Source organism: Haemaphysalis longicornis, unplaced genomic scaffold, assembly GCF_048455015.1.
Source record: "Haemaphysalis longicornis isolate Haplotype H1 unplaced genomic scaffold, Haemaphysalis longicornis Haplotype H1 scaffold_10, whole genome shotgun sequence".
NCBI lineage: Eukaryota > Metazoa > Arthropoda > Arachnida > Ixodida > Ixodidae > Haemaphysalis > Haemaphysalis longicornis.
Genome location: NW_027526204.1, coordinates 132,769,042 through 132,792,774, shown reverse-complemented (window position 1 = coordinate 132,792,774; position 23,733 = coordinate 132,769,042). Strand labels below are relative to the sequence as shown.

The 23,733-nt window shown below is 48.6% G+C and overlaps 2 protein-coding genes across 2 annotated transcripts in view; both read right to left on the bottom strand.

The window, feature by feature from the left end:
- The window catches only part of LOC144159350 (protein quaking-B-like), a 240,876-nt gene that overhangs the window by 40,461 nt on the left and 176,682 nt on the right, over positions 1 to 23,733 (bottom strand). The gene's annotated exons all lie outside the window — the stretch shown is intronic.
- LOC144158068 (scoloptoxin SSD14-like) lies at positions 19,370 to 21,852 on the bottom strand. Its single transcript, XM_077688733.1, has one exon. It carries the CDS (start codon positions 21,791 to 21,793, stop codon positions 19,370 to 19,372), a length of 2,424 nt encoding a protein of 807 aa, XP_077544859.1. The 5' UTR covers positions 21,794 to 21,852.

Below are 23,733 nucleotides of genomic sequence, written 5' to 3'. Positions count from 1 at the left end.
GCGCCACTGCGGAATGTGCTCGTCGCAGCAGATACATCTCCCGTGTCTGCTTTGCTTTTGTAGCTTTTTGTTTAAAGTGGCCATCGAATGCGTTTATTGCTGCAACAGAAAGGAAGCGGCCAATAGCCGCTACATCGCTGTAATGACGTCATTCCAGCGGCCAAAGAGCGCCTCGACCGGGAAGGAGTGAAAAATCTTTCGAGCAAGCTTCTACGTCACCTGATGGGCATAGAGCAGTAAGTTTTGGATCAGGTACTTTGCGACCCCATAATCTAAGTACTGTATGTGTTGGTGACTACGTTCTGCAAGCATTTAAGACTGTTAAAAAAAAGTTGAAAAAGAGTTGCTGGGTCCCTTTAAGCAAGGCGCTCAGGTGCCACATTTCTGGTAGTGCTCAAGTTAGGTGTACACGCTTTGCTTCCACCTTCCTTTTCCCTAGAAATCCCCCTACAAACACTTTGCTAATCCACAGCCGCGCGAACGTCCAACAAGATAGAATAGACGTATTTTCACCCACTCGTTCGCATAATTATAACCCAGTCGAAAAACAACTAAATATCTGTCTGCAACAAAAATATCTGTCGTAGCTAAGCGATCTCTGTTGGAACCACAGGGTGGTCTCTTGTGCGACAGGAATCTCTGTAGTAGAACAAGAGAATACCTGCCGCACGACAGAAGTTTCTGTCGTACAAACGACAGAATGTTTGATTTCCTTACAGGATAATTCTGTCGTATTTTCTGTTGTGTTTTTCGACTGGGAAGCAAAACGTTATCGCATCACGATCCGTTGATTCGGCTGTCGCCAGCCACAAAGTGAGTGGTACTGGCATTCATGACACTGACCAGGCACTTGAAAGTGGTTATGCCTTGTTACAGTAGCGTGAGCGACAACAGCAGCAACACACGCCCTGGAGCAATATGTGGTTAAACGTTGTGAGTTCACGCTTTTGTGATTTCCAGACGATGTGAAGCATGTGCACTCGGCGGCGCACTTAGGCAGCTCCAGTGCATTTCACAGCGGGAATAAGAAGGCGTTGTCTGAGAATTACAATGTAGAGACGGAGAAAAGAGCGCTTCCCCTTCATTGAGTTCAGAGAAGGTACTGAGCGGAAAAGGAAAGAGGCATATGCGCTGCGAGTTGTCTCAAAGACTGGTAACAGATAAATGCACTTAGACGTCATGCGGCCGTTCAAATTCCCAAGCATTATAGGCCTCTTGCGCGCTTATCACCGGCAAGACGTCTGTAGTTTCCTTTCTGGAAACCTGTGCAAAGTGCGTCTGTGCTGGTTAACTAACAAGCAATTAAAAATGGAATGAATACAATACACCAAGAGCGATTGGAGAACGTCTACTTACGCTGTTTTTCTAGCTGCATTGAGTGGCGAGTTCGGCGTCCGAATTTCGTAGCACAGGTCCGTACTTTCCACCTCGGGGCAGCCAACCCGTGAAGTCTTTGCCAAAATTTTCTAGATCACGCGGAAAGTGCTTAGGCCGCAAAAAATTCAGTGTATACGTTTACCTCTCGAGTAAGGCTGAAATGTTTTTTTTTTTTTTGCCAGAAGGCAATTATCACATTTATTTTTTATTGCCATAAAATATCTTGGTTTAAACGTTAAGCTTATGGTTTGAATTATTTGTAGCCCAGAAACATTTTGCGAGGCCCAGAAAATTTTGACAAAGACTGTACGTACGTCTCCTGTATCTGGGAAGCCCTAAGTTCCCGTGTGTTTTTGAGTTAATAAATTCGCGTCGCCGGCACATTTTGAGCAGAACTTCGCGACAGCCTGACAAATTCGAAGGACAAGCTTTCGAGTGGAAAGTATCCTGGTACCTCCTAAAAGACCTCATGTGTCGACTGCAGCTGCAGAAAATCTTCACAGCAATTTGAATGACAATCTGATTCTTTTGACTATATTTCGAAACTTATTGCACGCTTGCGAGGAACTGGAATTTTATATCTCGTTTATGATTATCCAACGACGAACCTTTTTTCCTGCTGTGAGACCGAACTTCTGCGTCGCTTAGAATTAGTGCGGATAAGTTGTTTCCCCCTCTCCCAGAGGTTTCAGATCCCACAGCGCTGTTACTAAGGTGAGGAGAACCTTATTTCGTAACTAGCGCTGCGACACCCGACACGACTGTTGGCACAGATGTTCGAAAAGGTTTTTAGATGCGGCGCATCTCTTGCTCTGAGGCATGTCCCTCCTGCGTCGGCGTCGGCGGCGTCCGCACGCCACTTGCGCATGCGCGACTCTCCTCCGCTCTTCTCTCCGACAGCTGTGCGCAACACTCTCACTCCGTCTCATTATCATAAACAACAGCTGCGTGCGCGCGCTTCGCTCGCTTCGCTCCGCTCCTGCGCGACTCCCCTCCGCTGTCTCCTCTCCTTCGGGCGCTGTGACTATAAAGCGGGTAGCGCGCTGCGGCGGTTCAGTCAGCGCTCGCTCTCGTTCGACTTCGCGTCACTTTGCTTGACGACTGCGTGCTTGACTCGATTCTTCCGATGAAGACGGGATGGAAGCGACGGTCCCTTCAGCGAGTGGTGTGACACAATCCAATACCAGCGTCACTCAAAACGCTAAAGTAAAATTACGCCCATCTTCCCGCGTATGAGAACACCCGCATGTGATGGAATGCATCATACGCGTTCACAACACGTTTCACCCGATTTAGAGAATCAACCCAATGGAAACGCCAATTGAACCCCCCGATGCGTCGCGTCACATCAGGGTTCCCTCGAAGGAAGATGGGCGTAATTTTAACCCGAAAGTGTTTTATGCCGCGGTACACAAACCTTACCCACGTCATATCCGTCACGGAACTGACATCACCAGAAAAAGTTCCACTGGAGCGGCGCCGCTGGGATTCGATCCCACGATCCGTCTGGTTGCAACGGGAGGTGTACAACGCTCTGTCAACTGAGCCACGAAGACATGCCCGGAGAGCTGTGCTAACGCGCCCTATGTCCTTCCTTCTACCATCTTCATTCAGATGGTGCTGCAGTCTTAGAGAGATTTATTTATTTCTTTATTTTTATTATTTTTTAATTTTTTAATGACGTAAAAGATAGATAGATAGATACAACTTTATTTGAGCCATTGAAGTCTCCGTGGAGGCGGCCTCCGACGGGGTGGTCCCTTATTCACAGGGCCCATAAACGGCCAGCACCTCCAGGCCCCGGGCCACTAGGGCCGCGTGGGTCGTTGCGGCGGGGCTGGACTGCAGAATCTCCCATCGCTCTTTAGGGGAAGGAGGGAGGGGGGTGTTGGTTGTGGATGGGATTTGTTGGATGGGAGCTTTGAGTGACGTAAAGTAGTGAACCATGACGCGAATTAGCGCTCATAGTTGGCGCCTCGATAGGGCAACGTATAGCAGCGGAAGCTGCCGTGTTTATGCGCCCACCGCCTATGTAGAACGCAGCTCAGCTTGTGGAACGCCGCCTCCGCGTTCCAGCAAGACGTCGCTCGCTAAGCACGCCCACAAGACTGCTGCCGACCCGCGAATCATGCTCCTTTCTCTGAAGCAGACCGTGACTTCACCAAACCATTCGCTGACAACCCGTTCGGTTTCGTTCGCAGGGTTTGCGAGGGCCTGGACTTTCAGTCGGCTTTACGCAATGCTCCGGCGCGTCTAATCCAGGGTCTAATGTCGGTGGGTCTAACAGTGCCATACCGACGAAATATAAATAGCGATGTGCAAGTTCATATGGATGCACAATAAACATTCAAACGCTGCTGTGGAGGCACATTTCACTTTCGTGTTTTACCGATTGCTATGCAAGAAGCATCACCCACATTTTTTCTTTGCTTTCACTTATCAAGGAGGCTGTGGATTTCAACGTCTCCGCACAACGCAAACGAAAGTAATCGGTGACTGAAAAGAATTCAAAAAGACGCAAATGTCAAGCCACGAATAGTATTTAAGACCTTCCGGGCATGGTAACATTTTTTTCTTACCGCAAACCAACGACATTTCCAATCTCAGAAACCCTCGCGTGTCCATTGAACAGGCGAGGTCGAAGTGGGGTCACCGCGAACTCGTTCTGTGGAGCACTTTTTCCGCGCCGGCGCACGTGAAGTAATAAATATATAAAAAGTAAACAAGTAAAGTAATAAAATATCTTCTTCCGCGTGTATAAGTGAATGGACTGCATCGCAAATACACCAAAATGAATCAGCAGCTCAGAGGAGCAAACTTGAATTTCTTTCTTTTTTGCTCTTTTTGGAATTACCTGGCGTGAATGGAACGCCCATGCAATGTTCACCCTGCCTCACAGAGAAGCCAGCCGCAAGAAATGGCGAACATGGTTGAATAAATAGTGAATACGTTACATCTTTCGCCATTAAACGTTAGGCACCTGCGTTTTTTTTTTTTTTGTTATTCTTCAGAAGCTGAAAGCTGAAGTTCAAAGTTTTTTTTTTTTTTTTTTTTTTGCAGGAATGCAAATAAGTGAGGCATCGCGAAAGAAGAGCCCAGAAAGCCACTTCGAATGTTGCATTTTGTAATCCTTCGTCGCTCTCAGAAAAAAAGACTGCACTGCCGAACTCAATTTTAGGAGTGTCTCGGAAAAGGGACCTGAAATGAAACGGCTTCGTTTTTTGTGTAGCCTTGCGAGAATCTTGATTATCCCAGGTGGTTCCCGCTGTGTGACGTCTGATGTCGAGATTCACTCCTTGCCTGATTAAACAACAACAACAACAACAAAATAAGTGCCACGCTTTCCTTTCAGATTACCTAATCCTCACTGAACCCCCACCGAGTACACGACACCTTTCTTTGCATGGGAAATCCTCAAAAGTAGAGTGCCCGACCGAGTTACGAGTGACGCTTGGCTCGGAAGTACTACAAAAAGTGCACCTTATTTTAGAGAGACCCGTGCATACAATTTTCCCCTGTCGCATTCAATATAGAAGTTTTGTCGAAAGCGTAATACAGAAGCTTTTCCGCCGATGCAAAAAAAAAAAAAGGACATGAAGCATTCTTTTTGCATCGAACTGACGTTCACACCATCGCCTAATTCTACACGTTTGAAGGAGGACTCCCCGCCAGAAGCTGACAGAGTGAGTAGTAAAGGCAGATCCACGACAAGAAGATGGGGCGCGGAAGTCCAGATAGAAAAACGGTGCCTTAAAAATAAAGCATTGGTGTTAAGAACGCGTGCAAACCCAGGCTTGATCTGTAGAGCGAAAAAAAGGACAAGAAATAAGAAATGACCGTAGTCATTGTCCCGTTTTGGGCTGTACGGATTATGTAATTATGTGCTTTTGTTTCCTTTCCTACTCAAGGTGGTACAGTTGTGTGAGCTGTCATTTTTCGTGTACACATAGAAATTATGACCGGTTAGGAAAAAAAAAAACCCACAAAACATATTTACCAGATATGCTCTTGTTTATTTATATCATCCTGTTTATCATCATTAGCAGCAGCAGCAGTCTATGCGCACTACTATAGTATGGCGTCTTAATTGCCGCTAAACAACTGCTATCCTCTCCTGTCCGAATCCATTCTTGGCCGCCGAGTTTCCTTATCTCCTTCCGCCATCCTCTTATCTGTATTCTAGGCCCGCTTCACTTTCTGCCTTGCTTTGCGGCTTTTTCCAAAAGTGGCTATCGAAACCGCTAGCAGCAACACCATCGCCATTGTCTTCATCTGCGCGATCATCATCATCAGCGGACTGGATTGGCGCGTGAGCGTTGCCACGCATTAGATGGAACGCGACTGAGCCGCTGGACGGGCCGCCGCTTCTCCAAGTTCCGGCCGGGCCCGCTGTTCAGTAAAATGTAGGAAGCGCATCCGCTCCACGTCTGCTTCCTACTCGTCCATTGCTGGAACTGAAGGAAAGCCATCCAATACACGCTATACCGCTGTAATGATGTAATTCTAGTGGTTGAAGAATGCCGATGCCGGGAAAGAGAGCAAAATCTTTTAGGTGCAATGCACTTCTTAAGCGACCCTGAACCTGCGTCCACCGGCGATGTCCGCGCACGTGGAGATGGGCGCGCGCAGCCTGGCCGCTGACATGGCACATACCCACGTGGGGGATTGGCCAGGAATCGGGCGTGAGAAGGGCTAATGCACCCGCTTAAAGGAGTACTGACACGAAATTTCAAAGCTGAGATCCGCTCTAGCAATCAAGTACAACGACAACACAAATAGGTGTCTGTGAATAAATGCATCTTTCTTTCTTTGTAGTTGTGTGTGTGTGTGTGTGTGTGATCTCTCTTTCGCGAACATTACCGAACCGCGCAAATTCAACTCGTGCATTCGCACTTTCACATTCTTCCCCTCGGGGAAATGCGGGGACATTTTTTGTGGAAATTTCTACGTTATCTGATGGGTATAACGCAGAAACTTTTGGCTGGGGTACTTTGTGAGCCCCTATTCTACTTTTCTTTCTCTCATTTTCTCCTTTAATATGTACCGCTGTCCTTTCTTTCCCTTTCATTCCCCGTATCCCCTCCCCCCTGAGTAGGGTAGCCAACCGGACAGTATTCTGGTTAACCTCCCTGCCTTTCCTGTACTATTCCTTCCTTCCTTCCTATTCTAAGTACTCGATGTGTTTGTTGATTACGTTCTGAAAACACCCGGAATTTAGAAAAAAAAAAAGGTTGTATAAAGGGTTGCAGAGTCCATTTATGTAAAAAAAAACAACCTTGGTTGACTTCTCTGTCATAGGAATTGGTAAAACACGAAAGTGAAATGTGCAGCGAAATGTGAAGCTGAGCATGGTTTGCGGGTCGGCGTCTGTCTTGTGGGTGTGCTTGGCGAGCGACGTCTTGTTGGCGGGTCGCTTCGGTAAAGGTGCAGTGGCGTCATTTCCGTGAGAGATATGACGTCAACGAAATGCGGGTGTATCCCGGCATAAAACACTTTCGTGTTAAAACACAAAACCCGAAAACGAACAACGCTAAGTATATAACGTACTGATGATGATAATGATGATTGCTATTGGTTTCCCCTTTATAGCGGGGTGATGACATGTCATCTTACCAAAAAGGACTAATATACCTATGCTTTATACTCTTGGTTTAGTACTAGCGCTGCTTAGGCCAGGCACAAAAAGCTTATTAGGCACAAAATTATTTTTCTGTAACAGGTGGTAACTGTCCTAGGCAATATTCTCCTCTCTGCTTTTCGTCCACCAGCATTCTAATCTTCTTTTCGTCCTCTCGACAGCCTTGAAGTTAACTTCCTCTGTGCTACCCTTAAATCCTAGGGCTTCTGGAAGCCGAATATTTCCCTCATGTAGATTTGGATAGATACCCTCACATTGTAACACTATGTGCCGCATAGTTTCTGTTTCTTTTCCGCAGACCACGCATACCCCATCATTTTGTGAATAATTCCTCACAAAACTCTTAGTTCGCAGGCAACCTGCTCTAGCCTCAAAAAGCAAAGCACTGCCCTGGGAATTATCGTAGAAATTTTCCTTTCTAATGTTCATCTTCTCAGCCCTGTACATCTCTAACGACGTTTTAGCTTCCATTTTTTCTCTCCATTTATTTGTTCCAATCTGCGTTGCCTCTTTTTTGGTTACCTTGGCAGTTTTGGATTCTCCACTGTTCTTTCCGTACTTCATCATTAGCCTTCTAGTCTTCCTTAACCACTGCATGTCCACGGTTTTCAAGTATAGGTACCTAAAAACCTTAGCTGCCCATCTTCGTTGATCCATTGCTCTCAACCTCGTCTCAAAACATATTTTACTTTGTGCTTCTCGAACTTCAAACGAGTACTATTTAGTACTAATGGTTGCTTCCCCGCAAGAAGACCCTGTGTGAAGGGGTGCACCCTTTACAGGCCGCTTTCTCCGTTGTACTGGCGTCATTTCCGTGGCGGATATGACCTCGGTGAAATCTTTGCATATCCGGGAAGAAAACACTTCGGTGTTAACAATGTTTATAACAGTCCGCGAAACGCATTCTATCACAAAACATGAGGCAGAAAGTTTATTCACTTAACGGTAAGTTCTCTCCGGTTCCGAAGAAAAAAAAAGGAGGGGGCGGGGAGAGAGAGAGAGATAGAGATACCAACGCGTCTTCTGCGATGCAGAACGTTTTCACTCCACACCTCGGCGCTTCTCGGGATAGAAACCTTCGGTGTAAACAGATCGAAGCGTGTGCCTCCTTCCGGACAGAGTTTCCCGGAGTTTCGGGTAACTCGGACGACGGCCACCGGGGTAGCAGCATGCGCAGGAAACAGTGCAAAGAGTAGCCGGCCCCTTCCTGCTGCTCAGTGATGCCTGCTCTCCGGCGGGCATCCCAAGGGATTGTATGCGAACCAAACGGCCGCCTAGCATGCGGAAACTTTATTGCACCGCGCTTTGTCTTTTGCCATTCCCGGTATCGGGCCGCAAGTTCGATCCGGGGCACAATGAACTGAAAATAGAATCCTTTTGTTCGCCGTAGTGCCACCATAAACCCCCAAATCCCTCCGGTCACACGGGAAGGGAGTGGGAGAAAGTGGGCAGATCTAATTGCCAGAGTGTGAACAAATGAGGATATGCCGCTAGCTTGGACGCCCACTCCCCAGGTGGATTGAGGAACTCGGCACGGAAATTCGATCTGGAACAGTTCATGTTTTCCAGGCTGTTCGCGAATGCAGCGTTTTCCCCTCCGAAATTCTTTTTTGATTTGATTTGATTGATTGATTGTAGGGTTTAACGCGCCGACGCAGCGCAGGCGATGAGGCGCGCCGTAGTGGAGGGCTCCGGATTAATTTTGACCACCTGGGGATCTTTAACGTGCGCCGAAATCTCGTACACACGGGCGTTTTTGCTTTTCGCCTCCATCAGAAAAGCGGCCGCCGCGGCTTGGAATCGAACCCGCGACCTCGTGCTCAGCAGCGCGACGCCTTAGCCACTGAGCCACCGCGGCGGGTCGAAATTCTTTTTTTTTTTTTTTTTTTACTGCGAAGCTGTGTATGCCTCGGTTGAGACAAATCAGTGTAGAAAGGAATTTTTTTTTTGTCTGCTGGGCTAGCTTGTTTTCTGTTGCGTTCCTGAAAAGCTCATGGAGTGACATTTTGGCCAGTGTTTTTCTGGTCCAGACACAAGCACCTTGAACGGCTTCGGAACGACGTTTTGTCAAGTCCTTTTTTACTTATAAACAGGCGTGCGTCACGGTTGCCCGTTGTGCGTGCGGGTGGAGGTTGTTACATTCGAGAAGGCGTCCCCGAACCGGGCTCCGTCGCCTCCGTCATGTGAGGTAGCATGGTGAAGAGCGGCCAGCAACAGTTGCTGCCTTGGTGACGACGACAAGAAGCCAAAGGCAAACTTAACTGGTTTACTGCATGGCGAGAGATGAGTCGAAGCAATACAGGAGAATGCCCTCTCGGGCGAGGTTACAGAAGAGGGCTCGAGCAGAGTGACACCATTGATTCGCTGCTCCAAAACGAATACTTCTGTACTTGGGTCCCCATATTCATGCCCAACGCGCTAACGGTCGAACAAGTCCCCCCTGCTTTTTGCACAAGGCGCAGACATAGTAAAGACACACACAGCATTCCTTCCAGAGTTCGTCAGGGCTCAGTAGTAGCGCCGCACGGTGAGTCTGAAAGAGGGGAGAGAGGAGTTCTCCGTTGCGGTGTGTCCACGTCCTTCGGGCAGGTGTCAACTCGCCGCGTCTGCCGCCGCTGAAGTTTGAATTACGCCGACAGCGAGGCGCCCTTGCGCCGGCCGTTCTGCGGCAGGTTGTGATCTGTCCGAGGCAGGCTTGCATGCGCTAAACTTTGGAGGACTCGTGAACATTCTGCAGCGGCGCGCAGAATTGTAACAGAATGTAGAGCGGGGGGGGGGGGGGGGGGGGGGGTGCAAGTCTGCACGCACAACCAGGCTTCACGCGGTTACCGATGATATGCCTGTTGTGCTGGCGGGGGATTTCAAACATGGACGGCTCACGGCCGGATGTGCACCAAGAGCGTCGACTCTAGAGTCGGTGGCCTCGACACCTAAGCGCGCAGTGACTTCCCGGGTGTCACGCCATATGTGATGCTGGTCGTAAACGAAGTCACCGTATTGATGTGAGCCGTATGATTGGTGATTGCACGGTGTACCCTCCACAGGCCACTTCGAAGAAGAGCGTCGCAAGCTTCCCGACGGAAGTCTTTTGATGGATTGCTCCCAATGACGCCACGTTTTTCGTCAACGTGGGGGACTTGGAGGCGTATTCTGATTCCCTCCTCCACTCCATTCGCTCCCTTCACTCGGCTGAGGGGAGGATTCCGCAATGCTCATGCATGGGCAAATCGATTTCAAGGATCTCCTCCCTTGGAGGCTCGAGTTGAGGAAGGATTCAGAATACCAAGATTAACGTGGGCATTTCGCTCCCTGGCATAAAGTGGTTAATCTCACTCATGCCGGAGCGGTTTGCTGTAAATTGTTACCACACGCCACCGATTGCGCATAAACGTAACAGTTGGGAAGAATGTGACCAGTGTTAGCATTCAACCGATTGATAACGGAAAGTCACGTCCACTGTCTCCTTACGTCAAAATAGTCAGATTATATTGTATACATCGACATCGTTTTCCTCAATACAGTTTCGCTGGTTTTCCATCTTCACAATACTGGAAGGGCGCTGAAATTATTGGCTGAGCGAATGTATTTTGCGCTATTGTTACTATAACAAAACTTTCACTCAGTCATCGGGGAACTCAGCCCTGTTCTCGCGCTTTGCAAACTGGTGAGCTACGCACTCGCGATCACTCCGCGTAGGTATCCTTAAGACGTTTCTAAGACATTCAGGAACGGAAAAGGTATGTGTGCACGTGAAACTGAGAGGAACAAAGCAAGCTGTTGCGGTGTCGACCAAACAAACTCTAAGTAAAAGCCTATAGCAAAAACTGGACAACGTCATGACGTTGAAACACATGAAAGGTAGGCCGCTCATGCTGTCACTTCAAAATGCACTACCTGGTTGGCGTGCAAGAGCGCAAATTTTGATTTCAATTTAGGAGTAGTACTACAGGGTTGTGAAGAGAAAGAAAAAGAAAACCTACTGTGCAGCACTTCAATCGAAATGGGAGTACTTTTATTTCAGTAGTGATGTTGAAATTCCCTTCCGCTGAAAGCGTAAAGCTCCAAGCATTCGTCGCAGCATTTTCTCGCACAAAGGGACCAGTAAAAGTAGTTTTTTTTATCGTTCACTGGGATCCGATAGTTGCGTACAGATGAACGCGCGCGCTTTTCAACGGGCGTAACAGCAGACAATTCAAACTTTCAGCAAACGCATTAAAACCTTAAATCAAAAGAAATACGAGAAGAAAAATCCACCGCTTCGGACTTCAACGACTGCGAACGATCTTTTTTTTTTAAAAGTTGAGACGACTCGCGTATTGCGAATTCGTCGGTGCCAGCGAAAATTACTTGGTTATGCCTCCACTGATTCAAACTTTTATGTGACCGAGATGAAGTGAGGAGGCAAAAAAGCGTAATGCAGCCGTATTTTAGGCACGGTCCAGTTGGAATTGTTGCGACGATCTGCGGGTTATTCTAAACCTTCGAAATAAAGGAGAAAAAAAAAAGATACGCATCACTGAATGTATAGAACTGCGGAGGAATTTGAAAAAAAAAAAAAAAAGCGTAAAGGAAAAGGCCCCAGTTTTACCGACGAGACAGTGGAACTTTTTCCGCCAGAAAATGTCGACCCAGGTTAACGCAAAAAAATGTTGAAAAATAAATTGTGAAATAAAGGAGAGATAGCGCTGCTAAACCAGCTTTCAGCGGGAATGTTAATGAGTTTTGTGAGGCACTGGATAACCGAATTCTTTCAGCCCATTTCCGTAGAGTGCATGAATTCCTCTCAGATTACACACATACGCACTCACACAAACACGCGTGTATATATATATATATATATATATATATATATATATATATATATATATATATATATATATATATATATATATATATGCGAATAAAGTAAAAACTAGGATCTGCCCTAGGACAACTGTGCAAGGCGTGCGTGTGCGCTGTTGTCCCAGCGCAGATCCTATTTTTTACTTTAATCGCATGCTGGGCCTCGTCATTCGCCAAATTCGCACATTTAAGCACACTGAATGGTCGTTCTGGGGCGTTGTCGTGAAGCCCACCTGCGCCGATTTCTTAGAGTGATTAGAGATATCTAGTGAAAAAAAAATATGGGATGGGCGAACTTTCGGTTGAGGTACGAAAACTACAAAAAAGTAGCCGCACCGCCAACCAAAACTGCGGAGATATCAAGTAGAAAAGCCGGGAAGTTTGTGTCTATTTTGTTCGCAATCGAGACATCGGCGGTGTTCGCTACCGCGGGACGGTTTCGCGGAGGGAGCTCCCCGGGCTTTCGAAAGCGTCGAAGCTAGTGCAATCTTTGGGGTCTTGAATATTTCACCCCTAACGGGGGTGGGCGATGTGTCGGAGGAGGAGGCCGTTCTCTCGAAACTTCACGGTAGGCGAATTACACTTTCCACTCGCACGAAGCCATTCCTAGTAATTCTACCGTTCCGCGCACGCTAAGCAATTGCGATTTTTCAGCAAAACACTCGCCGCTAACACCCGAGGGATCCCGGAGCATCAGTGGCGTTCGCGGCGCTTAAGGTTGGCTTGAGACAACGTCGAGCGTCGCAACTAAAGTAGTGCACTAGCGCGCGGCCTTCCCGCGTGTCCAGCCTTGCAGTGGCCCCCCAGCGCCCATTGGACCCCACTCCAGCGAGGAATCGTGCTATCCTGCGCGCCCGCGTGGGAGCCCTGCTCCCAGCGTGTTATTTAGCGCTTTCCAGCAACCTTCCCGTGTTGCTCCCGGCGTGATCGTCGTTTTCCATTCCCTCCGGCGTGTTCCAGCATTTTTTTCAACGCCGGAAAACGCGGGGTTTTCCGATAGGGTATATCTATATATATCTATATATCTATATCTATATATATATGTCTATATAGCTAGACAGAAAATAAGCGTTGGCAGTCAAGAAAACCTCTTGACTGCCAACGCTTATTTTATGTCTTATTTCACGGAGGCCCTCATTTCCCATTTTCTGATTCGCTACATATCTATCTATCTATCTATCTATATATATATATATATATATATATATATATAGCGAACACGGCATTGTCAAGTTTCGAGCGCTCGAAGGGCCTGCGCTTTGGAGATACTATGCAGTGCAAGGCGTGGCTATAGGACTATTCGAACGGCCGGAATTATTTGAAAGGGCGAGCAACGAAGTCATCCCAAGTGAACAAAAAATAGATGATGAGGCGGCAGAGGCTGTGGGCGGAAAAAAGGGGCGTCGATTAGGCATCTGTCGAATGCAACCGAGGCGCACCATTTTCGCTTCTATCGTACTGAATATCCCGTAAACCTGATTATTTGTGTGAACGAGAGAGACGAGGCCATAGAGAAGGCCGTAGAGGTTGACCATACAACGTTCCCTTAGTTACTCTGCAAAAGGTAGGACGACCCTCAAAGGACCGAAGGAGGACGACTTGAGGAATATTTGTGAGTGCGTGTGGGAAGTCGTATCTGTGCGCATGTGCGTGTGTGCGTGTAGAGAGAAAGAGAGAGAAAGGAGAAGAGAAGACTGTCTTGGACGAGTTCTTGCGTGTTCGTTTTTCGCTTCTTCTGGGAGAAATTACGTTCTCCCTGTTTATGTAATTTTACTGACTTCGAGTAGCATCTGGAGGTGAAAACGAGAGGCATCGCAATTTCGCCGGTACTGCACTCTTATTACGATTGCAAATGCTGCCAATGAAAACATGTTTTAAGGAAGCTTTGAGGCGAGTGTGGGAGCCAAATAGTTTGTTCTTAATGAATCGAAAACTTTTTTCACACGTTATCTTGTAGGCCACCTATCCAATAACATTTTTTACTACTTTATTAAAATACATATAAAACGAATACAGTATATACAAACTCTTTGAAAGGAATAATGCATCTCTCGTTAAATCTTCTAACTGTACACAATGTTCTGCTACGCGCAGCCGAATGCCCGCCGGGTGGGCATTTGTTCACCACTTTCTTTCTGACTCAAAAAATTCTTCATCTGTTTCTATGACCTACCGCATTCCCCCCATTCCCCCCTTTGTCTTCCGAGGTTTTCTTGACTGCCAACGCTTATTCTATATATATATATATATATATATATATATATATATATATATATATATATATATATATATATATATATATATATATATATATATATATATATATATATATATATATATATATATATATATATATATATATATACAAGAGAAGAAAAACTTCGAACAAGGTAAAAGCACGATTGTGGCCTACGTTTCAGCAAAGAGAACTTGCTTTCCTCAGGGCGCCCTGAGGAAAGCAAGTTCTCTTTGCTGAAACGTAGGCCACAAACGTGCTTTTACCTTGTACGAAGTTTTTCTTCTCTTGTGTTCTCTACCATCTTCAAAGTTCTACTACTCCGTATATATATATATATATATATATATTATGAAGCACTTGGATTTAGCAAGAGCGGGGCCCGTTAAGTTTCATTCCAGGTTTCCTCTTGTGTTATGTCCCGGCGTTTTTGGAGTTCCACTGCCCGTTGCCATGTGTACCCTGTCCCGACGAAAGTGGCACCAACCGACGTGAAAGCTCTGGAAAAGAACAACATACGGAACGGGGGTTGTTTTTCAAGCTGGCGCTCAACCCCTCGTAAAATATTTAAGCCCGCAATAGGGCCTCGCTCACTGGGTGCCGCATAGAAGCTCCAGTCGCGAAAACTAAGAAACGATTTGCGATTCAGCGAACGGAGCTGGGCGGAACGTCCGCAAGAGCGTTACGGATACGTAGGCGTAAATTTTAGAAAACACATCCCCGGAACATTGGAGAAAAAAAGTCATGAAACGATAAAACAAAAAGTAAAAACAAGGAGTGGGCATGTCGAGGTGTAAAGCAACGTCGCTGGTTTGATATTGTTTTAGATTTTAGATATCTAGTTTCTTTTTTGCACTCATTATTGTTTTTGTTTACTTCCAGTTGAACGCAAGGCGTTGGGATTACACGCTGAAAATCTGCACAGGGCGTTTTTTCTTTTCTTCTCAGCTTCTTCTGTTCCTCTGTTTTTGCCCCTTTCTTGGCGCCGAATTCGAGGTTTAGAAAAAGCAAGGGCCCCTTTTTGCAACCGATGCACTTTTCCGCGCACGTTTCTTTCAAAGCTCCAGAGAACGCAGTTGCGAGGTTCGTTCGATTGTCTCTAAGTTTATGTTCGCCACCGGCACCGCGACGATTCGCAATCCCCCCGTTTCCGCGCGAAGATTGATGCCATCTATAGGATTATCCGACCCGGGAGAAGAGTTTTGGTAGAATCCGAGGCGATTTCCAGAACCGCCAGATGTGCCTTCTCCGAGTCCCTTTCCTTTTGTTTTCTCATACGCTCCACTTTTCACTTCGTCCTTTAAAATGGAGCAGATTCTATGCCAGCTTATAAAAATCCTCAGCGTTGTTGGAAATCTGCCTAAAAAAATAAGTTTTTGGAGCAGTGAAAGCCCCGTTGGATCCCGAAGTGCATTTTCCCACTTTTCGCTTCTTTCCTTCCAACCTCATGTTTCATATTTTTTCGCCAACTGCTACACCCCCCCCCCCCCCCCCCTCCCCGCTACCACCACCACCTTTTCAGGATATGGCGACTTGAAATTGGCTGTCAGTGAGAAATAAGCCCTTAACCTCGCACATGATTCTCTCTTCCCAACTTTTGTTTCTCTATTTATTTGACATTTCTTATAAAATACAGCTGACGAACCGCCCATGGTTGCAGCTCTCTCTTTCAGAGATTGAAAGCAGAATTCTAAGTTGCAGGGTAGGACTGGGACAATAATACTAGAAGGTCTTCTAACCATTTGTAAAAATGCACGCGACTCAACGGCCCGCGACGGGACCGCCACACGCGATTGAATGTGGCCGGGGGGTCATGACACGGGAATCTCATGGAAACTAACCCAGGAATTGCAAATGACGCTGGTCACAACCGCTTAAAGGCGAACGCCCTAAATCGCTCATCGAGCGATAAATCGGGCGTCGGGCGTCCGCAACAGAAAAAAATTCCCGCATCTTCACGAAGTGAATGAATCATGACGAGCGGGCGAAGCACTGGGGATTGTTCTTACCGTAAATCACCCGTGGCATTGCCCACTCCACCATGTAAATGAGTGACAGTGCGTGTGTACAGTATCTACAATTCCAATCGAATCCAATCCAACCCAATGCTCCTCGCGCATGCGCAATACTGTGTACACGGACGCCAAGGGACAAGCCACGGACAAAGCGAGGTCCTAAGGTGCTTCGCCCCTAAAACGGCTCCTTCAGAGACGTTCCATAGCACGAGGCGTTCCACAGCGCTTATCATATAATTCGGTAACCGTTTCCCCAATTCCTACAGGCTGATTATATAGGACCATGAGGTGGGCATTTTAGCCCCAAAAAGCCACCCCGTTTTTTGGCCAATCCCCCACGTGGGTATGTGCCACTCGTAAAGGAACAACAACAACAACAACAAGCGCGAGAGAAATTCCGGCAGTATCGAGAAAGGGTCGTGCACAACACTGCATGGCAGATGGTGAGCGCTGAAGCGGCAGCAGCAGCAGCTGAATTCACCGTCGCCATTAACTCTCACATTACATGGCGGCAGGAACGAGTAGCAGCGCAACGCGTAGGAGAGAGATCGAAGCCATTCGAAAGCGTTAACTTCAGGAGGACCGCAAAGAAAAGCGTCTCCAGTGGCAAGAAACAAGGCCTTTCGACGACACGGGGCGAAGCAAGGTGTCTGAGGTGTTCAAGTGGACGTCCACGCTTACGCATTCATAACCCATGAGAAGTGTTTTGGTGCCCATGTAGTTGGATGTTTAAAGAAGAACGTCCTGTCAAAGGTGCTTTTGCACAAGAATTTAGTTTGGCTCACTTCGTTGTGTCGTCCTAGTGCGGCGGCTGCGGCTGACCTGACTATACATATAAACGAGACCAAACGAGTATTACAGCACGTGTGCACAGCAGTGTTGTTCCACATCGCTCCAAAACATCACACGTTCTGTGTGCTGCGCCTTGAATAACATATTATTCCGAGGCCTCCCCCACCCCTGCTTTCTTTTTTCCCCAGGTGAGACACACACAGATATATACGTATTCAATACCGGAGTCCTTCAATTCTTTTCAACTGAAGGACTCTGCCGCCACCTATAATTGCATCTAGGGTAACCAATCCCGCGGTGTAGGTTGTTCACTTCGATTTGTTGCATTCTGTGATTGTTTTATCGTGTAAGAGCCAAAGGGGAAAATTCTTTTTCAAGGGCCTCGGGTACAGTTGTCTAGGAAGTTGACAAAGCGGCAACGGGAACGCATGGCGAAGTTTCACCCTGTACTCCTTCTCAGACACAGCGCGGGTCATGGGAACAGGAATAATACGGGTTACGCTGAAGGCAGCAAACAAGCGCGACGGGTATACTGTGACGAGCTCGTACTATAGGAGACATTCAACGAAAATTAAGGAGGAGGGTGGGGGTGGAACTGCGTGTGATTCGGTGAAGGGACGTCAGGGGAACAGAATGGATACTGATTGACGCGTTAGGAAGTAGGGATAGATATAAAACACTGGCAGGCGGGGGGGGGGGGGGGGGGGTGACCTGTGATATACGAATATTGTGGGTGAAAAAACTCAAAGCCCTTTTCTTTAGAAAAAGATAATTAAAAGGCGATGCTTTCTTCCATGCTAGCTGAGTGAGAGAGAGAGAGAGACTAAACATGTTTATTGTTTCCTATTAAAGAGTCCTTAGGGCGGCCTGCTTATCCCAGGAGTCTGTTGGCACGGGCCGCTCCTTCTGCCCTCTACACCATCTTGTGCTGGACGTCGAGGGAAAAGCTGGCCAAGGCGCTCTCCCAAAGCTTATAAGTGTGGAAGGGATTGGGCGGGTCAAGTATTCTTTGTGTACAGCCTCTGACCGTAGGAAAAACTGTTCCGAATTCCCCACTGAAGCGGCACAAACGGGGATACAAGGCGGGTGCAATGTAGTGGTTTTTGCTAGGGTGGGGGTAAGTATTAGTTTGCAGGGCACGAAGTATTCTATCGTGGCCCTTGGGTAGTTGTTTGTGCGGCGGGGTGTACGCTTGTCTCTGTAGGCGATAGTGCGCGGTAATCTCATGACACGAGACCAGAGGAGGCGGTCTTTAGGCGCTCGTCGGGTCAATTCTCGAGCTGTGAGATGGGCAATCTGGGCGCCCAGATGATCTTGACGGGTGTTGCTAGTGGCTTCTGTTGCAGTATTTTAAGCGCAAGTCAAAGTTTAAGATCAAAACTGCTTCGAGCGTGTCGTAATGACGCAATAGGAGGATACACAACAACGCGAGGGACACAGGTTCAACTCCGACCCCGGGAAGAGTTTTTTTTTTTTTCCTTGAGGCACTTGATGGGCCTATGTGGGAAGCCACCGTGTAAGTTGGCTTTCCTGCAGTGAGTATTGGGCGTAACAATTGGGGTTTTGGACGTTCACTCCGGAGCTTGAAGACATTGGTTTTCGACCAGAGAAAGCGTCGCGTTCCAGCCATCATTTACTTCACCCCCGATCATTGTCATCGTCAGAGGATCTTGACTTTCCTGCAGTGCGTTTCGGTGTGCACGGTCGCCATCAACGAGGCAAATATATCTTCGCTCAAAAATAGGCATTCGCGGAATGGGAACATACAAAAGTTCATGAGAGGCCTTCATCCGGCAGTGAACAGATGGTTGTGGGGATGCTTGGGGGGGGAGAGGGGGGGAGAGGCCTTCATCCGGCCGGAGATGGTTGTGGGGATGCTTGCTTAAGTTGTAGTAAGCTTAAATATGCTCAATCTGCAGAACTGAAGCTTGCTCGTGAGCGCATCTCAGTGGCTCACTGGCCAAATTAGCCACCATGGCTTGTATACCTAAAACGGAATGAAGGAATGCAAGAAAAATAGCCCAAAGAATTGGCATAAATGAAGGAGGCAAAACCGCTTCACAGTACTGCTGATAGAAACACAGTATAAACCAAAATTAGTTTACAACTTATTTATTAGCACTAATTTTCTCGTATCATTCCATTAGGTCTCACAACTTCAAAAAAAAAAAGAAAAAAAAAACACGCGTCTCGCTGTGGAACGAAGGGCGGCATTTACGAACTCCTGCGAACTGCAGGCACGTTGAACACGTCCTGTAAAGCGACGTCAACGCTGTCAACGCAGCTAAAGCGGATACTTCAGCATTATGAATGCCAAGTCAAAAGAAGGTATTCCTATCACAGAGTCAATCCTCATTTGCCTTTCCGATGACACCCCGCCTAAACAAATGCGCACATTCGTTCGTGCGCTTAACCCGTTTATTTCAATAAAGCAATAGTATTACTCCGAATAACGATTGCCGTGTGGTGTCACTGAGGGATGCAAACAAGGGTATCGCAACCGCTGGAATTTACGCGTTGCATTCCGTCCGAAGAAGCGATGGCCATATTGCGGTAGTCGTACCCCGCGGCGTAGACTCCCTCGCGTACCCTGTGCACGGCAAGCACGCTGCCCGTCCACTCAAACGTCTTCAGCATGTGGAGGCGTTGCTGCAAACCAGCCAGAACGTCCCTGTCGGCCGTGCCTTCGTGGCGCACCACGTTGTCGGGGAAGAGCTGGTTGTGGAGGCGGCCAGCGTCGATGGCTTCCTTAACCGTATGCTCCATCCACAGGCTGCGGGCGAGCACTTGAGCCAGGCCGGAGATGGCCAGCGGGCCGCCCGTAGAGCTGCCGGCGAACAGCACGTCTCCGTCGGCGTCTACCACGATGCTGGGACAGAGCGAGGAGACGGGCCTTAAACCCGGCCGTATGTAGTTGTTACGGCTCGCCTTCAGCCCGCGCGATCCGTAGGGCGTCGAAAATTCGTGCATCGCGTTGTTGTACCACAGGCCGGTCGCGTTCGAGTACACTCGTGAGCCGAAAGGTGTGTTGATGGTGCTGACGAGGCACAGCGCGTCACCATCGGCCGCCACAATGCACACGTCCGCCGAGCCGTGGTCGGTGCCGGAAAACAGCGCGAGCCCATACGCACTCGCATTCGAATGCACCTCGGACGTGATGAACCCAACAGCCACTGCCTCCGAGAAGGTGTTGCTCATGAGCTGCATTAGCACCCTTTCGATGGCCAAACGGATGTCGGATGGTCCGTCCGGGTCGCCAAGCTCGAAACGCCGCGCGAAAGCGTACTTCAGAGCTTCGACAAAGCGGTGCCACGTGAGCTCGTCGTCGGGCAGCACTCCTTCGCGCCGGAACTTGTCGAGCACAGAGACGACGAAGGCGAGGATGGCGCCCGATGTAGGAACAGTCGTTGTGAAGAGCCGCTCGTCGTGGGTCAGCGTCACCGCTATGGACGCCTCGGCGGTGCCCCGAAACTCCGCGAAGTCCTCTACCGTCAGGATGCCTCCGGCTCGTGCGAGTTCCTCGACCATGGCCCTTACCTCGAGACTGGAGTCAAAGAAGCGGCCCTTCCTGTCACTGTCTGCTATCTTCCGCAGCGTGTTGGCCAGGTTCTTGTTAGAGTACCTGCCGCCCGCGCTTAACAGAAACTTCATGTTTTGGCTCCATAGTTGCATCCTAGCGTCAGTGAAGAGATCGCCGGTAACGGCCCCAATGTCTCTTGCCAGCTGCTCGTAGACCTCTATTCCACCCTCGGCCATCAGAATGGCGTCCTCGAAGAGATCTTTCCACTTAAGACGGCTTCCAGTGACGTTCAGCAGCAGTTCGTAGCCCTCGAGCTCACCGAAGGTCGCCACAGCCGCGGCCCCCACCAGAGACGCCTTAGGATTGCCGCCAAACATGTTTTCATTGGCGCCTCCCGGCGCTCTCGGCCTAACCACAATGGACGTAGCGTTCTGCGCTTTCCTGTTGTAATAGATGGCCATGAAACCGCCGCCGAGCCCGCACTTGTGCGGCATGGCCACACACACGCAAAGGATCGTGGCCACCGCCGCATCCCCAATCGTACCGTTTTTGGCGAACGCCTTGCCAGTGACGCCGGTGCATTGCCTGGCGCTAGAGACGGCTGCCCAGCCCCCGTAGACGCCCATAATGGTGGGAGAGATGTACCGTGGCTGACGGCTCGGCTTCTCTGGCAGCCTGTCGAGGAAGAAGCCGGCCAGCAGCGTACCGAAGAGGATGATAGCCATGAAGAGCAGGAAGAGGGACACGAAAATTACGATCGGGCGACGGGCTTTGACATACATCGATTCTCGAGAGTAGGTGTGCCAGGAACTGTAGCCTCTATGGCTGTACTCGCCGCTCAACTGGGGGCCTTCTCGGCTGAGCTTGCTGGTCGCTTTCACGCTGGCGGGTTGCGCCTGTGGAGCGGACGTAGACGCGGTGGGCGAGGCTTGCCTCCCCGGCACTTCGGCGAGCTGTGGCGAGATCTCCGGTGATGCATTGTCCGAGGAAATGGTCGGCCTACCCGATGTTGAGACGGGGCTGCTCAATCTGTCCGCTGTCCCGCATTCGCTCATGGCAAAAGTACCGTCATGTTCCGATCGAAGGGTAGCGGGAGCTTTGCCCGCGGTAGCCCTTGATAGCTCGCGCGATGGGCTTGCACCGCGTTCACGCAACGATGACATCGGTACAGTCCGGTGATGATGTAAGGTCGGGGACGAAACCTTGGTGGCGTCAAACTGCTGCGTTTCGGTGTGCTGATGGCCTCTTGGCTTCTGAGGTGGTGAATGCTTACGTTTTTTCGACTTTGCCATCGCTGCTCTAGCTGGCGTGTGGGCGCGATGAACTGAGCTCCTCCTCAGCTTCTTTTTCGTCGCCCGGTACATGGACGACATTTGCCGAAGGCGCCAATGAGTCGATGCTGGCTCGGGTTTTACAGTCTTCAAAAGTTCGGTCCCCGCCCTGCTCGGTATTTCGTACTGTTTCCAGTTATTTCGATTGTCCCCCACCGCTGCATGAGAAGGCACAGATAGAAGGTCGTCACTACAGCTAAAACATATTTAATCATATGGTAGCATCGTCATCATCATTGCATGTAGGGTTGATATTGAACACCTGCAGTCTGCTTTCTTCAAGTACCTCATTCGCTCTTTGGGGGTAACCAAGAGTTCAAAAGCGACCTTTGCGCATTCGTATCTATTGAGAGGCAATAACGTAACATAAAAATTGCCTTCGCAAATCGGTGCGCAAGTCTTATTTGGCCACCAATACCTTACTGGGTTATTTCAGAGAGAAAGAGAGAATAAAAGTTTGGGAGGACCAAGGGAAGGCTTAAAAGAAGTGCCGTCAGACCAGATTCTGCCGCGTGGGCAGCCCTTCCCATCAAGCGCAGCTGATATTCGAGGACGAAGCTGGCCAAGGCTTTCTCTCGCCCAAAGCGCTGTGGAAAGGTTAAGGTTGGAGGCGGTTTGGGGCCTATTAAAGACGATAGCCTTTCTTGGGCTACTTAAACCCAGAAATTTTGGTCTGTCTGTCTGTCTGTCTGTCTGTCTGTCTGTCTGTCTGTCTGGCGGTCTGTCTGTCTGTCTGTCTGTCTGTCTGTCTGTCTGTCTGTCTGTCTGTCTGTCTGTCTGTCTGTCTGTCTGTCTGTCTGTCTGTCTGTCTGTCTGTCTGTCTGTCTGTCTGTCTGTCTGTCTGTCTGTCTGTCTGTCTGTCTGTCTGTCTGTCTGTCTGTCTGTCTGTCTGTCTGTCTGTGACTCGATTCAGCCAGCCGGCCAAAGTGAAACAAAACTTGCACAATAGTCATATACTCACAGCCAATTCTAAACGTCTAATTCCGGTTTTAATGTTCATACTTGTCAACATTGTTCGACAGCAACAAGACTGGTTATTTTCGCGAAATAAACTTCTACTTCCATTCAAGAAAAAAATTCACTCCGTCGCCTGCTGTCGTCCGCGCAACTATAGCTTCTGGCGGCATTTTGAGAAATCAAGCGGCAGCAGTTACAAAATGTTCCACTGGATGGGTTCCACGTTTTGCTTGAACGTTGAAGGAGGGCGGCTCGATGCTCGCGCGTCTCCTCCGAACGGCAGCGCTGGCTTTGAGGCACCCGGCCTGGATTAGTGGAACGCGGTATATTGAAAAAAAAAAAAAAAAAACTTGAGCAAACCTCTAGCGTGTTTATCTTGGGAGGAGCGCGACGCAAGAGGAACGACATGAGGAGTGAGCGGGAGAGTGAAGGGAGGCATTTACGTGGCAAATGTCGACAAAGACTGTCGTCTTTTGTCGACATTTGCAACAAAGGAGCAGATACGCGGCCAATTTTTTGTCTAAATCGTCAATGTTTATTTAAGGGACCCGGATTTTCCACAAATGCGACAAGGCGGAGCAAATAGTGTGGCGTCCAAGAGGTTATTCAGGTGGGGTACGTGATGGAATGTTGTAACCTCGGCGGCGCGCAATGCTCCTTCCTGATCGCTAGGTAGGGATTTGAGTGCGGAGGATAGGATCTGCGGGCGAGCCTATAGTGCTGCGTAATTTCTTGATAATAGACTACAGAAAACATTTCCTGAGGCTGGGTTTCATCAGCGCTAGTTCCGCGAGTTAATACTTAATTTCGTTTACGGCGTGTATTTGGTAGGAAATACAGGTAGAATGAATACAGAAACCCACAACGCCCAAAAACAGCAATATTTAATCGTTTTTTACTCGAATTAGTGTCTTTTGGGAAAAGAATGGCTGAACAAAATTTGACGCTAGCTGCGCGTTGTGCAATGCGCGCCGCCCCGTTTTCTGTGGTACAGACAGTGCCGCTGTTAAAGTGAACCGGCGAGC

Bases quoted from the DNA above. Each gene is read 5' to 3' on its own strand.
- LOC144158068 (XM_077688733.1), bottom strand. From the start codon at position 21,793: ATGTCGTCCATGTACCGGGCGACGAAAAAGAAGCTGAGGAGGAGCTCA.